Below are 13,124 nucleotides of genomic sequence, written 5' to 3' on the forward strand. Positions count from 1 at the left end.
TTGTTCTGGAAGTTAATCGAGCGCTTTTCACGAGCGTTTAAGCGGCGTGATTGTTCGCAGCCAGTGACTGTACAGGGACTTGTGCTCTCATGTCGGCTCCGTGTGCACCCCCACGCCCCCACCCAGGGCTCTGCTTGGCACCTGCTCTGAGCGTGGCGAGCGCGGCGGGGTCATTGGTCACTGTGCTGTCTGTCCTCGTCTGACGGACGAGGGCACGGAGGCTTGGGGCCAGTGGCCTGCGAGGGTCCCGCAGCTGGTGGTGGGGGTGGTTTGCACCGGGTCACCTGAGCAGCTTCTGTCCTTGACGCCCACTCTGCATCTGCGCGGCCCTCAGAGGCCTGGGACATGCCTCTGTGAGCCGCCCCGGCAGACTGCAGGGCCCTGTGCCATAGCGTAGCCTTCAGGGAGGGGAGGGTCGGGTGGCCCCTCTGAAGAGCCCCCCCGTTCCCCGCGGCTGGCACAGGCTGGGTGTGGGCGCAGTCCGCTGTGGACCACGTGGTCCGGGGCCTCGTGTGTGGGCGGCCAGGGCCGTGGGCGCCTGCGGGGGGCTGCGGGGCGGCGGCTGCCCCAGCAGGAGCGGCCAAGCCTGGGGGTGGGGCCTGAGGTCGCCTAGCCCGCTTGCTGAGTGGGGGGGGCCTGGGGGGGGGCGGCACTGCCACCCCTGCGTCCCCCTGCCTGCCGAGGCTGCGGCAGATGCTGACACCTTGTTGTCAGGTCAGCACGAGACCCCTGTGGGTCCGGGGGCGGGTGGGGGAAAGGGAGGGAGGAGGGCCCCACCCCTGGGAAGATGCCCTTGGTGTTCCTAGTGAGTGACAGGAAGCCTCCCAGTGGTCACTCTGCATGTCCCTAGTTCCCACCTGGTCAGTGTTCCCCACGTGGTCACGAGCAGCGGGCGGGGGAGGTTCCTCACCAGCCGCGCGCCAGCAGTGGGCCTCAGGCCCTAGCGTTTCCACACATGCGCAAGATGAGTCAGTGTCTCCTGAAACGGACGCTTCTAACAGCTTGTGGTCCAGGAGAGGCGCTCTGCTCATTTTCTGCGTCGCTGTCACGTGCCTTAACAGGCTTTGAGCGGCGGTTGAAAGCGAAGGCCCCTCTGGGGCAGAGCCTGACCACAGCTGCCTGGGCAGAGCGCTCCTGCAGTTCCGTGCCACCCTCCTGGGCTCCGAGCCTGGCAGGCTCTCCTCACCATAAGTTGGGAGAATTCTCGAAACATTTGCTCAGAGATGTAAACGAACCTTAGAAGTTGTGTAGCTTTTCATTTTCAGAATGACTTTGGATTTAAAATATTAACCTTATGTGTTCTAGACGGTTTTGGGGAGATGTGCAGGTTTCATAAAATAGAAACTGTACTTTGTGATGATACGTACTACCTAGTGTCTTCTGGTTTTATGTCATACGTCCTGAAGCCAGTATCCGCCTTGCCTGGAGAGCAGCCTCGGTGGCTTTATCCCAGAGGGTGTGCCCGCCCCGGCCAGCCCTCCCTGGGGAGGCTTCTCCAGCCTCTCGGGGCCCGGGGCTGACAGGCCGGCTCTCAGGCGTCTTGTTCCCATGTTAGTAACTTTTAAAGCCTTTTTCTTAAGAGGTTAAAACAGTCTTTGTCCAGAGGTTGTGTTTTTATATTTAAAGTCAGACTTAGGAGAAAGAACTTAGGTTGTAATGTCTCTGGAGGTGGCACAGAAGTTAGTGTATCTGAGAACAGAGTGGGAAGTGTTCCTGCTCTCCTGGATCGTTCGCAGCCACTCACCACTCCCTGATTTTGACACGACTTAGAGTGCCCTGGTCAGAAGTCAGGTCTACGTGCTGTTTCCTCTGTCTGCTAACCTTGTGGACCAGGTCAGGACTGTGGGAATGCCCGCTTAGAGCCCCTTAGTTACGTGAAATATTTTTCTTCCTCAAGGTAAGTGGATGTTGATTGCAGAAACTGTCATGAACTCGAATGATGACTTGACGCTGGCGCACGTGCGGTGGTCCTCAGGGTTGTCTTCAGAGGGTAGCTGTGGACACCTGGGCGCCAGGCGCCGCGGCCTCGGTGTCAGGGAAGCGCACACAGGGTAACCCGCGGCTGCTTGCAGACAGTTGTGTGTGATGCTGTGTTTCCTTGATTGAATTAGTATTTTGGTGGACTTCACATTTATAGTAAGTTTTATAATAGATTTTATAATTATCAGTTTTCAAAAATCACTTTATTTATAATTTTTTCAGGAGATAAATCTCCCCCTAAACTTGAACCATCAGATGCATTACCTCTTCCTTCAAACTCGGAGACTAATTCAGAACCACCAACCCTCAAACCAGTAGAACTCAACCCAGAGCAGAGTAAACTATTCAAAAGAGTCACATTTGGTAATGAATCACATAGCACTTGCACTCAGAGCGCACTGGTAATCGGACACCCTCCAGAGCCCACCCTCGCCAGTAGTGGCGATGCGCCGGCGGCGGCCTCCGCGGTGGCGGAGCCATCAAGCGATGTAAACAGACGCACTTCTGTTCTCTTCTGCAAATCGAAAAGTGTAAGCCCCCCAAAGTCTGCCAAGAACACTGAAACCCAGCCAACTTCTCCTCAGCTAGGGACCAAAACCTTTTTGTCTGTAGTCCTTCCGAGGTTGGAGACTCTTCTGCAGCCAAGAAAAAGGTCGCGAAGCACCTGCGGCGACTCCGAGGTGGAGGAGGGGTCCCCGGGAAAGCGCCTGGACACAGGTAAATGCCGCGCCGGCCGCGTTCTGTCTCGGGGCGGGGCGGGAGTGGGCGGCGGGGGTGGGGGGTGGGGTGTGCCAGCAGCTTCGGTGTTTTGCACTTTGTTGTCCACGTAAGAAGACAGATGGTGTTTTGCTTTGAGAAGCCCTGAATCATAAGTCTGAGGTGGCGCCACCTTGGGGGGCCTGGGGGCTGGGGGCCCTGCTTGTCCCTCCCCTTGGAGAGCCTGGACCCAGGCCGCCTTCTGAGCGTGGCTGGCGCTTGGCTGTGCTGTCCGTGTGGTTGGGTCCAGGTGCAGCAGGTGACGGCGGGCGTCCCGCAGGCCTCCCTTCTGAGGCCCACAGGGTCTGGGCTAAATGCGGCGTGTCACCCACTTGCTTAAAGCGTCCTTTGACATTTTCTCGCTGTCCTGTGTGGCTTGGTTGGTACACCCACGATGGGTTATCTCCTGCTGAGATAACACTTGAAAGTGTTTCTCATTTGCTACTAAGCTTTTGCGGCTTAATCGTCTAACTCACTCACCCAGACACCCCTGTGCTGGCCCTGCGCCAGGAATTTCCCTTCGGCTTTGTTTGCCGAGGCACCTTCCCGCTCTCTCAGAGCCAGTTTCCAGCCGTGCCGCCAGGAGGCGAGGGGTGTCTGTGCTGGTCGCCTAGCCGGTTGCCGTCCGCGCCCCTCCACGGCGGCGGGCCCGCGGGGCTGTCTCCTGGGGGCGGTCTGAGCTCCCTTTGGTCCCGGACGTGGACCAGAGCCGGCTCGCGTCCGCTGCTGCTCTGTCTGCCGCATCCAGGCAGAGAAGTGCGTCTCCTCCTCCGGCGGTTGACTCAGTTTGAGCCACGGGTTCGTGGGGCCGGCTGGGTGCCTCGGTCCCGGGCGTCCACCCTGGAGGGGCGGGCAGTTGCAGCCCGGCGTGCGGGGAGGTGTGTCGCCTGGCTGGCTGTCCTTCCACAGTAAACTTTTGCACACGTGATTAGGGTTATTGAAACGTTACATTTTGTGCTTTTAGTTCGATGGATCAATATCAAGTTGGTGTTTTTTGATAATTTGTTAAAACTTTATTTCTGAGTGCTGCCAGCTGCTTGAGTGTGTCCAGGGTACAGATACAGTGGAGCCTGTGTCAGTGCTCGGGGCTCCTTAACTAGCCTGGGGCCTTTCTCGGCCGAATTTAGCGAAAGAGCCTCGGCTTGGTTTTCAAGCGCACTGGAGGGTCCCGGCATCTGCACCGGGAGGCGAGTCAGGGCGTCGTGTTCTGGTGCACCGTTCGCAGGGCACTGCGGTCAGGGGCCCCTGGCGAAGCTGGTGTCCGGGGGGTGGGCTGCCAGGCCCCGACGTGGCCCTCGCCGCCCGGCTGTTCTTCTGGAACCGTTGCCTCCCATGGGCCTTCAACCGCCGGGCTTTCGGGGCCCTGTTGGACTCCCTCACCAAAGGTCCCTTGTAGAAAATCACGTCCGCTCCTTCCGGTTTCCGTGTGTAGAAAGTCACGTCCGCTCCTCCCGGTTTCCGTGTGTAGAAAATCGCGTCCGCTTCTCTCGGTTTCCGTGTGTAGAAAGTCACGTCCGCTCCTTCCGGTTTCCGTGTGTAGAAAATCACGTCCGCTCCTTCCGGTTTCCGTGTGTAGAAAATCACGTCCGCTCCTTCCGGTTTTCGCGGCTGAGCCGAGGATCTTGCAGGTGTTCAGTGGTGATGGTTGAGGCCGGGAGTTTCCCGCAGGCTTTGCATGAGGGCCGGGGCGCGTCCGAGGTGTCGACCCCTATGGCCTGGCTCAGACGGAGCCCTTTGCTTCCCATTCCAGAACGGCGGTGCCTGCAGTGGTGTGCGGTGAGTCCTCAGTGTCTGCTCGGCACTCGGCTGGCCCGTCGCCCGGGCGTCTCGTGGGCTCCGCGGCTGGGTCCCTTGCCCCGAGCGGCAGTCTTTGCAGTCTCGGGATTTGGGGTATTCCGAACCTTCTGTTTTCCAAGGGTCCGTCTGCGTGCTCTGCCTCGTAGGGAGCCCGCGGGTGTCCACAGTGTGCTGCAAGGCCTCCAGGTTAGGGTGAACCCCGCCTTGTTCGTTCCGGGCACTCAGGCCTCTCCTCGGAAGCGCCCGCGGGCGGCGTCGGCACGCTGGCTGCTGCTCCTGGAGCAGTGCCGCCAGGCCCTGCGTGGTCTCCCGGCTTCTTTCTGTGACCACTGGCTCGTGGGCCCCAGGCCAGGACACCGTGCTGCCCGTCTCCTCGCCTGAGATGCCTGCGCGCGGCTCCCGTCGTGCGCGTGGCGGGCCGTGTGCGCTTGCGTCTGTCGCCGTGTCTGCAGGCTGCTCGGGCAGGAGGCTGCTCTGCGGGGCCTGCGTTCCGACTGAACGGCTTTTTCGCTGGTTTCCAGGTTCTCGTTTTAACTACTAACACGCTGGGTAGTTCACTCTTTGAATCCTAATTATTTTCTCTTACCTTGGACTGGAGTTGTGCAACGCGGTCATTTTGGAACGCAGAAGGGTCCCTGCACCCTTGCGTTTCACCCAGTTCTTGTGGATGACATTGGAAGCATCCGTTCAGCCGCCTTCCAAACAAAAACACAAACAGCAGCCCTCGGAGGAGCCGTGCCCCCCCCCCACCCCTCTGTAAGTCAGCCAGAAGCCCGCAGGTGCCGGGGCGGCGCCCGTCCTCCAGCTGTCTGGGACCTGGCTGGGACGTCGCTCGGCCTCCCCGTGGATAGGGTGACGATGCAGAAGGAAGCCTTGGGCCGAGGTGCCTGGAGAGCGTGCTGCGTCCACAGATGACTCGCGTGGATAGAGCTTCTGACCCGCCCTCGGCCGGCGCAGGACCGGTCTGAGATGACCAGGGGCTCTGGGTTGGGCGCTGGGCTCGGGAAGGACTGTGCAGGCCACACACGGTGCCGGACCACGTGGCATCAGCCCCGTGTCCCCTCGCTGTCTGCTGTTAGCGCCTCCTGGCTCCCGCCGGGCCCGCCCGCCCTCGCTTGTCTCTCCTCTGGCTTCTTCTCCCGCTCGTCCCGGGGCTCTCGGGGAGGCACAGTTCTGTCTCTGGTCGCCACGAGCGGACGTCTTGGCTGCGGGCCTGGGGGCGTCCCGTGCTGGGCGTCCTGGCGAGCCTTGCACGCTGCTGCGTCTTCTTGGAGCCGGTCTGGGCAAAAGCAGGGTGTTGGGATCTTACTTGATGTGCTTCTGTGTTTTTATTGAAAGGTGGAAAAACGCATAAAAAATGCAATTCTGTTGCCAACAGTAAAAATAAAATCTTGGAGCCAAAATAACAGGCATGCCCCCTGTTCCGACAGGCCGGCTGCAGTCCCTGTGCCCACTGGCCCTGGCACTGTGTCGTGTGAGGGGACCCCTTGCGTCCACACCGTGTGGTGGCAGGGGGCGCAGCCGCTCCTGTCGCTGTGCCTCTTGCTGGGCTGCCGTCCAGGAGGTCTTCATGGCCCGGCGAGGGCGTGGTGGGGTGGACCTCGGGTGCCCGGCACCCCTGTGGGAGCACCTGGAGGCTTCTTGCCACCTGGCAGGTGCGAGACGTTCAGGATGGAGGTCGCTGCAGCCACTAATGACCCGCGTCTCGGGAGGCCTGGGGGCGCCTGGACGACCTTGAGCTGCAGCTGGGCCGGGGCTCCCCGCTCGGCATGCCCTCCTTTGGGGCAGAGAAGGGAGTTTCGACTCCGGGGTGCCTCCTCTATCGCCCGAGGCGTCAACCCTGATCCCCAGGGGCTCTGGGGGTGCAGCTCATGTCTGGGGGGCGTTGGCCGGTCCCTGAAGGCACTTTTCACCCGGCACTAACCTGGCTCTCGGAGGCACTGCGGGGGCACCTGTGTCTGCCTGTGGCTCTGGGCCCACTTCTGTGCAGACCTGTGACCCTGCCCTACTGAGTGGCATTTCAGGTCCCTGCAGGTCTCTGGGTGGCGTGGGGTGGCTTGCGGAGGCTGGCCCTGCTCTGGCCACGCGGCCTCGTGCCCTTGGGCTTGTCTGCTGCTCAGTGCGTGACACGGGGAAAACCATACGTGACTAGCTGGTCACCCTGGAGGCGTGTGTCCTCTTGTTTCCCAGCTGAGGACTCCCCACTTCTGGGTTTTCTCCCCTGGTGTCACTTGTCACCATGCGTGCCATGTGGGTGATGCCTGTGCCGTCTCCCGGGGACGACATGAGTGCAGGCTTGCTCGGTGCCCTGGAGCCGGGGCCGCTTTCCCCTCTCCTTTCTCCGTAGTCAGGAGGCCTGTCCTTCGTCTGACCTTCACCACGCGTGTCCTGTGACGGGCGCGCTGCCCTTCCTTTTGCCATTCCTGGCTGCCGCCTCCTGCCTTGGGGTGGGGGGGGGGTCGCGGATGGCAGGCCCCATGCACTGCTCGCCCCAGCTCTTCTCAGGCGCCGGGTACCTGTCACAGGCGGTGAGACTCCCCGTCACCTTCTAGGGCCCCTCTTCCTGCTCTGCCAGGAGAGGCGGATGGGCAGCCCGCTTTGCCGGCGGGAGGTTGGGCGCAGGGGGAGGCCGTCCACGCTGGCTGTGCTTGGAGCAGCTTGGTGGCTGCGTGACCTTGACCCCTGGGCTGTCGCCACACGGTGCGTCTGGACCTGGCCCAGTGTCGGGTGCTGTCCTGGGCCCTCCCCGGGGGGTACAGGTGGGATCTTGTAGCAGCGCTGGTGCTGGGCTTGCGCCTGTGTGAGCGTGGCCCCTCCTGGTGGACCTGGGCCCCACGGGCTGGGACCACCAGAAGCGGCCATGGTTCAGCCCCGCAGCCTTGGCCCAGCCGCTCTGTTTCGTGGGCCTGCCTTCCTGAGGTGGTTTGGTCCAAGTTCTGAAAATGAGTGCAGCACCCGCCATTGCCTGCAGGTACAATGTGAATTAGGTTTGAAACGGAAAACGCTAAGCTTTTCCTGTAGCTAGTGGTGTCAGGTCTGACGGAGATGGAGCAGGACGTCTGACTGGCTCGCTTAGGGAGAGTCGGGGGCTCTGTTCTCTTCGGGAGCAGCAGAGCGCGCTCTGTTCCTGCATTTGTACTTGCCCGCGGATGTCTGTCTAGGTTTACTCACTTCCCTTTGTTTGCAGGAAAGTAACGTGAAGCAGATGAGAATCCCCTGTAATCTGGCTTAACTACTTCAAAAATTTTTTGAAAAAATGGATTTAAAAAATTTTGAAGCACGAGGAGTGGGATTCTTTTCTGGGGGAAAAACACGCCTTCCCTGCAGCCGCCGCACCCAGAGGGGCCGGGCTGGGCCTGGCAGCGCTGGACAAAGGCGGCAGCTCGCGGCCCCTTCTGACCTGGGGTGTCTTCCTGCCTCCTGCTGGCGTCAGACTTTTTGGGGGCAGGATGTGTGGTTTGGCTTTGAGATTTGCCTCGATTGAAACACTTCTCAGGTGCTAAGGTGAAGCCGTTGGCTTGTTGGGCTGCTGGGGGGTTCTGGCCCCCTGGTGGCGCGTCCTCACCCGTGTGCCTTGGTGCTGGTGGTCTCGGTGGCGTCTGGACACAGGGCGCCCACGTGAACGAGACGCTTGTCTTGGATTTCAGGAGGTCGTGAGCGTTTTTGGGGGCTCCTGCTAGTGCTTTGTTTTGAAAGAAGGTTTTCCTTAGACATGGACGTGCTGATCCCCCAGAAGCCCGTGGCTCCCCCCCCTCCCACCCCCCGGGGGCCCCCGCCCAGACTTGGGGCCTCTGTCGGCGGGCGTTGACCGTCCAGGAAGGAGTCGCAGGAGGCCCTCCTTGCCTTTGTGGGGCCTGTTTTTAAGAGCACCTTCTGGAGACCAGTGTGCCCTGACTTCGCCGTGCCTTGTCATCTCCGTTAGGTGCCCCCTGTGCCCCTGTCCCCGTGTTCTGAGCGTGCTGGGTGCTGGGGTGGGCAGGGCGCGATTGTCTGGCGTTGTCCCGGTTTAGAGATGGTGGTGGTGCGGGTACCTGCTGCGGGGAGCTGAGCTCAGGGCCGCGTGCGCCTGTGTTGCAGGGCTCACCAATGGCTTTGGGGCCGCGAGGGGCGAGCAGGAGCTGGGCGGTGCCCCGGGGAGAACGGCCGCGCCCCGCCGCCGCTGCGCCTCCGAGTCCAGCGTCTCCTCCAGCAGCAGCCCGCTCTGCGACTCCAGGTGGGCCCCGCCCCGAGCCGCCCTCCCGCCCGCCCTCCCTCCGTCCCTCCCTCGGGGGCAGTGTCTCTTCCGCAGTGATCTGCTTTGTAGAATTTCACCAGAAGTGGGAAGGCAAACCCCATAGAAGTCTAACTTGAGTGACGTCTATACTTGGTGTTTTCCTGCCGAGTCTTGCCTTTACCAAGTTGGTGGCTGGGAATTCCCTGGTGTCCAGTGATTAGGACTCTCACTGCCGGGCCCGGGAGTGATCCCTGGTCGGGGAATTAAGATCCCACACAGTGGGGCCCAAAAAAAAAAAGGTGGCCAGCACGGCCCTGCCGTCTCCCTTCCCTCCTGACCCCTCCCCGCCTCCCCTCGTGCAGGGCCCGCGGCCGGGCTCTGATGGGCCCCTCTTTCCCTCCTGAAGCTTTAGCGCGCCCCCGTGCGGCCGGGGCAAGCCCGCCCTGGTCCGCAGGCACACGCTGGAGGACCGCAGCGCGCTGATTTCCTGCATCGAGAACGGGAACTACGCCAAGGCAGCCCGGATCGCGGCCGGTGCGTCCACGCCCGCCACCGTCTTGTGCGCGGAGTGGGAGATGCTGGGGACCTGGGGGCCGGAGGCCTTAGAGCTGGGGGAGGGGTGGGGTGCAGGGCGACTCGGAGTCTAGGCTTGAGGGCGGGTGCGGAGGCCCTAAGCAGCACTGTGGGCGCTGGGCCGGCCTTCTGCCTCCCCCGGGCTCTCGCGCCCTCAGGCCGGGCCGGTCGCACCCCCAAGGCCCGTCTTGCCACCCTGGGGCGGCCTCAGCTGTGCAGCGTGTTGGGTCCTGGGGGCCCTGCCCTTCTCACTCCTTTCTCTTCCTCTTCTCCTCAGAAGTTGGTCAGAACAGCATGTGGATTTCAACTGACGCCGCGGCCTCCGTCCTCGAGCCCCTGAAGGTCGTGTGGGCCAAGTGCAGCGGCTACCCCTCGTACCCGGCCCTGGTGAGCCACGTGGCCGTGTCCCCGGGCCCTGGGGACAGGCGTCCTGTGACCACCTGCCGGGAGACGCACACGGGGGTGTCGGGGTGTGGGCAGAGTTCCTTGAGAACCCCCTCTCGTCGGGCCCTGGCCTGCTCCAGGGCACGGGGTGCGAGGGCTGCGCCGCGACCCCGTGTCCTCCCTCGGCAGATCATCGACCCCAAGATGCCGCGTGTGCCTGGCCACCACAACGGGGTCACCATCCCGGCGCCGCCGCTGGACGTGCTGAAGGTCGGCGAGCACATGCAGACCAAGGCGGACGAAAAGCTCTTCCTCGTCCTGTTCTTCGACAACAAGAGAAGCTGGTGAGTGCCCGCCGGGCCCTGGGTGGGTCCGTGTGGTCCCGACGGGCCTCCCACGGGCTCCCAGACACCTGTGCTCTGCCAGCGGATGCCCCTGCCTTGGCCCCGACGGGCCGCGGTCCAGACCCTGACCTGAGTGCGCGCGGGAACTGCCCCCCGCCCTTCTGGCGCCGGGCTCGTCTGTCCTCCGCACCGTGGCCCTTTCTGTGCCGAGGCTGCTCGGTGGGGAGCCGGCCGCGGCGTCCCGTGCGGCTGCATTGGGCTTGTGTGTCCTGCTGCCCCCTGACCCGGGCAACCCCCTTGCTGCATTCCCTGTGGCTCAGCGGGTCTTCCGGACCCGTGGCCCTGCCCTCCACTCCTTGCCGTGTGAGTGCACGTGTCGTGCGTGTGTCTGTGTGTGTGCGTGTGCCCCGTGGTGGCCACTCAGGTGTGGCGTGGACGGCCGAGGGCTGCAGCGGCCCCCCGGGAAGTGACGCTGATAGAGGAGGTGACCACTGATCCCGTGCTCGGGCGCTTTCCGCGATGCCGCTTGGCCTGAAGTGCCCGATGGCGTGGAGGCCGGGTGTGTGTGCGGTGGCCGAGGGGCAGGTTGACGCTTGCGCATCCTCACAGTGCATTCTCTTCCTTCAAAGGCAGTGGCTCCCGAAGTCCAAGATGGTTCCCCTTGGCATTGACGAGACGATAGACAAGTTGAAGATGATGGAGGGGAGGAACTCCAGCATCCGGAAGGCGGTGAGGATCGCCTTCGACCGCGCCATGAACCACCTGAGCCGCGTGCACGGGGAGCCGGCCAGTGACCTCAGCGACATAGACTGACGCGGCTGTGGCCTTGTCCATAGTGTCGATACGCTGTACATACTGTATATTGTTCACCACTTAACTTATTCTGATTTTTAGGTGTAGTTTAATTCTTTCTCCCAGGGAGGGGGAGGTTTTATTTCCCAGTTTTCTATGAAATCATCCCCGTCTGGGCGCTCTGTGAATGGCGTGGGCGCGTCCCCCGAGTGCAGCTCTGTGCCCCTCACGGGTCGCTCCAGAGGGCGCTGCCGGCCTCACTTTCTTTGATCTGTAGCTGTTTCTTGTTGTTTTTTTAAAGACTTCTGAATGTTTAATAATGTTGTAAATCATGCTCTTTACACAGAGTACCACTTATTTAATAGACGGGATGTAAATTTACAATGACAAATGTGTATTTTAAGAAAGAAAATGACATTATTTTGAATGGTACTTTGTGGAAAGAGGTGGAGAACAAACTTATGCCGCGCGCATCACTTGCAAATCACCAAAAACACTCCGCCGCCCCCGTGAGGGCTGGGGCAGCGCCTCCTCTGGGCCTCGCCAGCCTCGCCCACGCGCCAGCCTCCGCCTGTCCGCGCCAGCCTCCCACGGGCGTGCCTCCCAGCGGATTATTTATTGTAGAAAGTGTATCATTTGCTTTATAACGAGAGATAAATTGGCAGAAGTATATTGATATGCGTTTTATACAGGACATAAAATCCAACTTGCTTCGGGAGCAGGATGTGTTGGTTGTTGTACAAATGACTCTGGCTGTGTTCTTTGATTTTGTAACTTGTAATCTTTTGTTTACAATGAGGGGCTTTCTGTAACTTGTTTTAATTTAGGACACTTTGGTAGCAATAGAAACTTTGGATACATTTTTGTATGGTACACGTGATGTATATAGAATTAGTACTTTATTTTTTATTTTTAAGAGGTAAAGCATTATGTTAGGGGAAAAGGTAGGGTGGGTTTCCAAAATGGCATTTTTTATATTAAAAAATAAAGTCAAGATTTGGACGGTGTGTCCCTTTCATTCCTACACCATTAGAATGCCGGGTGGGCGTGCAGCCTGGGGGCCGGCCGGGGCTGGGCGAGGGTCCCTGCAGCCGAGGCACGCGACACACCTTCATCTCAAAGTGTCGCGGGATGTCATTATTTATTATTTTACCTAATCGTATTTTTATTTTAAAATGGTAGTTTAAAATTTTTAAATGTTTTTTTTTCTTTTAAGTCTGCATCGTTTGTAACATCTCCATAGAAACTTGAAAATAAAACATCTTCCTTTGATAGTTTTGTCCCGTGTCTGACGGACGCTTTCTCTCTGCTGTGGTTCTGGGGTCCTCGAGGAAGGCCTGTTGGGGCCACGTCACCGCGGGCGAGGCCCCCGGCTGTGGTCGGAGAAGGGACGGGAGGGATGGAGGGACGGGGTCTTCACGCCGGAGCCTGGAGCTGCACCTGGGGCCTCCTCTGCCCCCACTGTCCCAAGTCACGGTCACGCTGAAGGTCGCGAGGGGCTGCCGCGGCCTGAGCTCTGCTGGCGGCGTCCTCTGGCGCCGAGTCCTGCTGCTGTGGTTTCCACGGAGCCCCGCCATCCTGGCCGCCAGGACGTGTCCGGGCTCGTTGGTGGGGCCTCCTGCGCGCTCAGCTCAGCCCGCCCTGCTGGAGCTGGCCCTTGCCGCCGCTCGGGCCCACTGGGCGGGCGTCCAGCCTGTCCCCGTTCGCCTGGGGCTTTGTGGTGTCAGCACCGAAGTCAGTGTCCCGGGAGCTCCTCACCCGTACCTGGGGCCCCTGCCAGTCCGGGGCAGCCCCAAGGAGCCCCCGTCTCAGAAGCTCACTCGACCCAGCACTGGCCGCCCGACCCCACCCAGGGCGTGGCTGTGCCGCGGCCCCAACCCCGAGCAGGGGCCTGGCAGGTGGGGCTGAGGGCGCCCCGCGTCCTTAGCAGGACCTCCTGGGTCCCACTGCCCTCTTGGATCCAGCCCCGGGGGCCCTGGGGCTCCTGGCTGTGGCTTCCTTCTTTCTTGGAGGGCCTCTGGGCAGGTGGGCAGAAGGGGCAGCTTCAGAGCGCAGGGGGGTCTGTAAGGGCAGCTGGGGGCGAGGACCCAGCAGGGACACTGGGGCGCCTCAGGCTGGAGCCCAGCCCCCCGGGAGGCCGGTGGTCTCTCCTCGAGACCTGCAGTTAGTCCCGTGTGACCCGCTGCCTGGGGCCCTGGCCCTGCAGACTTGAGGCCGCAGGGCTGGGGACTCTGGGGGACACTGGGGTCTTGTGGTCTGAGCAGTGGGGCCCAAGCCTCCGGAGT

At 61.2% G+C, this 13,124-nt stretch overlaps 1 protein-coding gene across 8 annotated transcripts in view; it reads left to right on the top strand.

Annotated features, from left to right (window-relative positions):
• BRD1 (bromodomain containing 1) overlaps positions 1-12,111 on the top strand; it is a 58,610-nt gene extending 46,499 nt beyond the window's left edge. For 5 of the 8 annotated variants that reach the window (XM_060305593.1, XM_060305592.1, XM_060305595.1 and 2 more), the window contains 6 exons: positions 2,203-2,697; positions 8,611-8,746; positions 9,153-9,280; positions 9,597-9,706; positions 9,893-10,047; positions 10,677-12,111. In XM_060305593.1, coding sequence (XP_060161576.1) covers positions 2,203-2,697; positions 8,611-8,746; positions 9,153-9,280; positions 9,597-9,706; positions 9,893-10,047; positions 10,677-10,860 — 1,208 coding nt within the window. In that variant the 3' untranslated portion in view covers positions 10,861-12,111. Of the gene's footprint in view, positions 1-2,202; positions 2,698-8,610; positions 8,747-9,152; positions 9,281-9,596; positions 9,707-9,892; positions 10,048-10,676 lie in introns of those variants that run through there. The other 3 variants (XM_030855590.2, XR_009565320.1, XM_060305596.1) reach the window with 3 other exon arrangements.
• Positions 12,112-13,124: the final 1,013 nt, after the last annotated feature.

The sequence above is a fragment of the Globicephala melas genome, chromosome 10 (genome assembly GCF_963455315.2).
Source record: "Globicephala melas chromosome 10, mGloMel1.2, whole genome shotgun sequence".
Lineage (NCBI taxonomy): Eukaryota > Metazoa > Chordata > Mammalia > Artiodactyla > Delphinidae > Globicephala > Globicephala melas.